At 26.2% G+C, this 4522-nt stretch overlaps 1 protein-coding gene across 1 annotated transcript in view; it reads right to left on the bottom strand.

Annotated features, from left to right (window-relative positions):
• Window positions 1-2369: 2369 nt before the first annotated feature.
• Window positions 2370-4522, bottom strand: part of LOC113378291 (cytosolic carboxypeptidase 1-like) — a 317444-nt gene continuing 315291 nt past the window's right edge. Inside the window, exon 18 of the mRNA XM_026618823.1 lies at window positions 2370-2510. Within this exon, the coding sequence (XP_026474608.1) occupies window positions 2432-2510 (79 nt within the window). The 3' untranslated portion in view covers window positions 2370-2431. The remainder of the gene's footprint in view (window positions 2511-4522) is intronic.

The raw sequence follows: 4522 nt of genomic DNA, 5'->3' as shown, positions 1-4522 counted from the left end.
CCGAACCATGTGATATATCTCATCTATATTAGATTCTATCGAGATAAGTTTAATCATATTTTCCTACTTATATAAATTTTATTGTTAAATAATTTTAAGCAGATTATATATTTTGATGTTTTATATGATCACGATAAATTAATTTATAAGAATTTTAAATACAGAAAATATTTTAAAAGTTTTTGTATTTTTTATTTTCAATATGACCACTTTATTTTCCAAAAAAAAAAAATTATTTTTATTTATTATAAAAATGTATTGACAAACTATTGAAAGTATGTGAAACTAGAAAGTGTTAAATACTTTTCGAGTACAAAAATTTGCGTTCATTCATTTCAGTATGTAGGAGAAACTGGGTACGGTAGTGGCAGAAATCATAACAGCTAAACTACAGTGATTCTGAGATAGGGCCTAAAGAGAAAAGATGAAGTATGTTTGTTCGAAAAAGTTTCCATTATTGCATTGAGTCAGCGCCCTACATTAACATAATCTGTAGACAACACTGATTTTAAAAAGTCAAAAAAAGTTTTTTTTTGTTCGATTTCTTTTAATAAAAACTTTGTTACTTGTATACAGATAGATCACATAACTTGCTATTTTACTATAAGTTGAACATTAGTAGTTAATTACGAGTAATTCATTTTTGCGTAGTTAATTAACTCAGTTATAACGATAATTGGTGTTCAAAGTTAATTTTATTAGTTTTTTCTCATTGGATTGCTTGGTTCAATCATAGAAAATATCTATAACTAGCAAACCCGTCGAACTCCGTTTCGCCACCAGATGCTTTCGTGAGAAAGATGAAGAAATTTTTTGTTTGTTTTATATTTGAAAAGGAAAAATTTGATCAAGAAGGAAAACCCGACTTATTTTTATATACATATAGAAGAAGAAGATAATCTATTTGAAATTATTTAAAACAATTGTTGATTATTTTTATTACTCGAATTTTTAATTACGGTGCATGAAGTTCCAGCAATTTGCATTAGGGCACGATGCCATGCGCCACTAATTTTCTTAGCTATAAACCTTGCGGACTCCAAAACCTTTCCAAAGAATGCAAAATTGTCGAAATCGGTTCATGCGTTCTGGAGTTATTTCGTCAGGAAGGAAAACCCGACTTATTTTTATATATATAGAAGATAATTGGTCTAAAATTTCCAAGTTCGAAAATAAATTAATGAGCACACCTTGAACGAGAATTTGTCGTTATTTAATAGTTTGAATAGTACAATAATGATTAAATTTTCTAAAGACATTTCAAATTTTTTTCAGATTTAGACTCTTGAAATAAAAACTTCTCATAGGATATTTTTTTCTAATTATTTAGCATTTTTAAGCAATTATTTATACTATAAGAAAACTAATGCTGTCAAATGTATTATTAAATATTTGAAAAACAAATACAAAGTAAATTAATTCGTGAACCTTAGTTGCGTTGCCTAATAGGCAATTTCTAAAAATATTGCTCGAAAGAAAAATATTTTGACTCATTACAAATATTATAATTTTTTTGCAAAGTTCTTCGAGTTTTGAAATTTTCGTTATATATTTTCAAAAAAATGTATCAATTACTAAAATATTTATTATAAATCTTGATGCGGACCAAATGATTAAAGACGATATAAAATATATGATAATTTGATGTGCACATGTCTAATGATCATTTTTGACTGCCAAATTGCATTTTTTACTTTTTTTACCAAAACTTTAACAAATTCCTCACTCCGTTAATACAAGCAAAATGTTTTTTGAACATATGAACTGGCTTTGCCAAAAACTATTTAGCACATCTCCCCAGTAATCATTCAAATCCATCCATCATTCCATCGAATCATTCAAATCGGTTGAACCGTGTTTTCGAAATCGTGGATTTTTACAATTTTTCAATCTGTATCATACAAAAATTATATTGGTATCCAGGCATACATACATAAGTACTACATACACACACATACATAAATTTTTTCTAAAGTATGCCAAAATGTCCAGAAACGTAAAGATCTGCAAAAAATATTGTTTTCGATTTTTTTGCAATTACTATAACTAACAAATTCTCAAATATTAATTATAAAACAAACGCACATTTTAGAATATATAAATAAAATAAATAAAACACATGCTGCGTATACAATCTTTTTATGCACCTGAATGCGCGAGACGGGAACATAACACAGCGCAAATATCACAAATCAATTCATCACAAGTTTTGTGAGAAATAACATTTAACAGACATTTTAAACATCAGAAATAAATACTCTAAAATTACTATCACAAAACAACGAGTTAGCAAAAATAATTATTCTTTTTACATGAACAATTAATAAAAGTAAATAAATATATCACACGAATAAACGTTTTTGCTTCGGACAAAATATATAACAAAATATACTAAGCATATTATTTATAATTATCCTACTAAACAACGTTGTCAAACTTCATATTCTTCAGAATCGCTGTCCGAAATATCCGACAGACAACGATCTTCTGTTACTACGATTTCTCGTGATCTGAAAATCAAAGAAAATTATTTGTAACAGCTTCAACAAATATATGCTGTTACTTGAATAAAAACGATGATTAATAATTATTGATGAAAGAGTGCCAAAATGTGGTGAGAATCATTAGTGCATGATTGAAATGATTAAAACTCAAATGTTGATATCAACGTAAAAAGCGATTAATCTGGTTAATCCTCACATCCACAAATGCAACTACATTAGAAATAAAATTGGATGGTATATATGATATATGATGATTCAAGCCTTCAATATAATCTCATTATTATTAGTTGAAATGAAATACGCGCTTATTCACAAAATTTCTTGGTAAAATAATTAAGGTATTTCAATTTAAAAGTCAGTTTTATCTTAAGAGGTCCAAAACGAAGGCAGGGAATAAATGATGAATTCTAGCAAATAAGACCTTATCAAAAATTACCAATCTTTTTGAGATGATATATCAATTTTTTTTAATTTTATCATTGACCTTTTTCAAAAGGTTTTGATCAGAATAGTTGTCACATTAGATTTTATATAATTCATTCACTAATTTTTGAAGAAACTTTTCTAAAGCAAATTATGAAGTTTATACACTATAGACATAAATAATAATTTAATAATTATTTAATAATTTCCTTTCCAAATATTTTTACCCGACTGATCAATTTTGCCGTAAAATAAACCAATGTTATTATACCATTTTTCATACAAAATGGTACTAAAAACTGTAAAAATGTTTTGTGGTTGCTTTGCAGTTTAGCGTTTCAAATATAAAACCAAACCTACAAAACACAGATATCAAGCAACGAATCTTATCAGAAGGGCATCTTTCTGATGTGTCACAATAACATATTAGTAAAGTTACATTTTAAGTGTAAAACGCCTGATCGTACAGAAAATACGAAGCATTTTGAGAGTTTTTACTGCAATGATAAAAGCAGCATGACAATGCCATTTTGCTCCCGAGGCATAAAGGTGAGTTTAGTTTTCAATTTCAATTTCATCGTCTACTTTTATAGAAACGAATTAGAATAAACATTTCATAAAAATTATTTCAAAAGTTAGAAAAAGATCTGAGCTCCTAGTATTTTATAAAATTTACCAGAAACAATAAATAATTTTACTAGATTTGTTATTCTTGACAGGGTGTAATAAGTAAATTGTAAGTAGACCTTTTTCCCTTAAGCTTTATTAAATAATGGCACGAAAAGGTAAATTTCAATATTAATTATATTAGTTATCTTATTTATATCTGGTAACAGTTGTATTTTAAATAATATATTATTTAAAAAAAAGTATCAAATTCTGTCATATATCTCAAATTTTAAAAGGTCCAATACAAGTTTTTCAAGCTTGTTAATGATAATGTAAATCCTCAAAATTGAGTGATTTTTTCTATCAAAATTGCCCAATGAGTATTTATTGTGTTTGGAAAAATTTATATGTTAATTTTGATTTAAATATCATATATGTTTTCGATGTAAATAATTATAAGATTAATATTGATTGATTAATGGTGACACAGCTTTAATACGCAAGAATATAGTGGAAAAAGCTAATAAATTGTGTTGAGATGTGCCAATTTTATTCATTCCGAAATCCTAAGAATAAGGATGATGATGAAAAACGACAACATGCAAAATGCTATTTCAATATTTTGTTTAAAAGCCAAATGTCATAAAATTTCAGTTCTTTATACATGCATGTCATGGTAAGTTATTTGGTTTCGATGACACATTATTCTATTAATTAGAACATGTACAAATGTGTACAAATTACCAAGGTTATTGCATTAAATCAATTTTTCAACACAACACAATAACATCTATAAAAAAATAAAAATAGCGTTAAAAATTTATTGTTTAAAATAATAGATAAATTTAAAATACGTAACCTATACAAGCAAAACCAAAAAAGTTAATAAAACCAGTAAAACAAAACTTTCTAAAATAATGCTAAATTATTCTCTATAAATAGAGATAAAAATGAAAAATTGGGCAATTATTTATTAATTATTTTAT

Source organism: Ctenocephalides felis, unplaced genomic scaffold, assembly GCF_003426905.1.
Source record: "Ctenocephalides felis isolate EL2017-DRISC unplaced genomic scaffold, ASM342690v1 CF-g0.4_SCAFFOLD_01886, whole genome shotgun sequence".
NCBI classification, from domain to species: domain Eukaryota; kingdom Metazoa; phylum Arthropoda; class Insecta; order Siphonaptera; family Pulicidae; genus Ctenocephalides; species Ctenocephalides felis.
The sequence above is the reverse complement of the archived record's forward strand: the minus strand, read 5'-3'. Positions and strand labels throughout refer to the sequence as shown.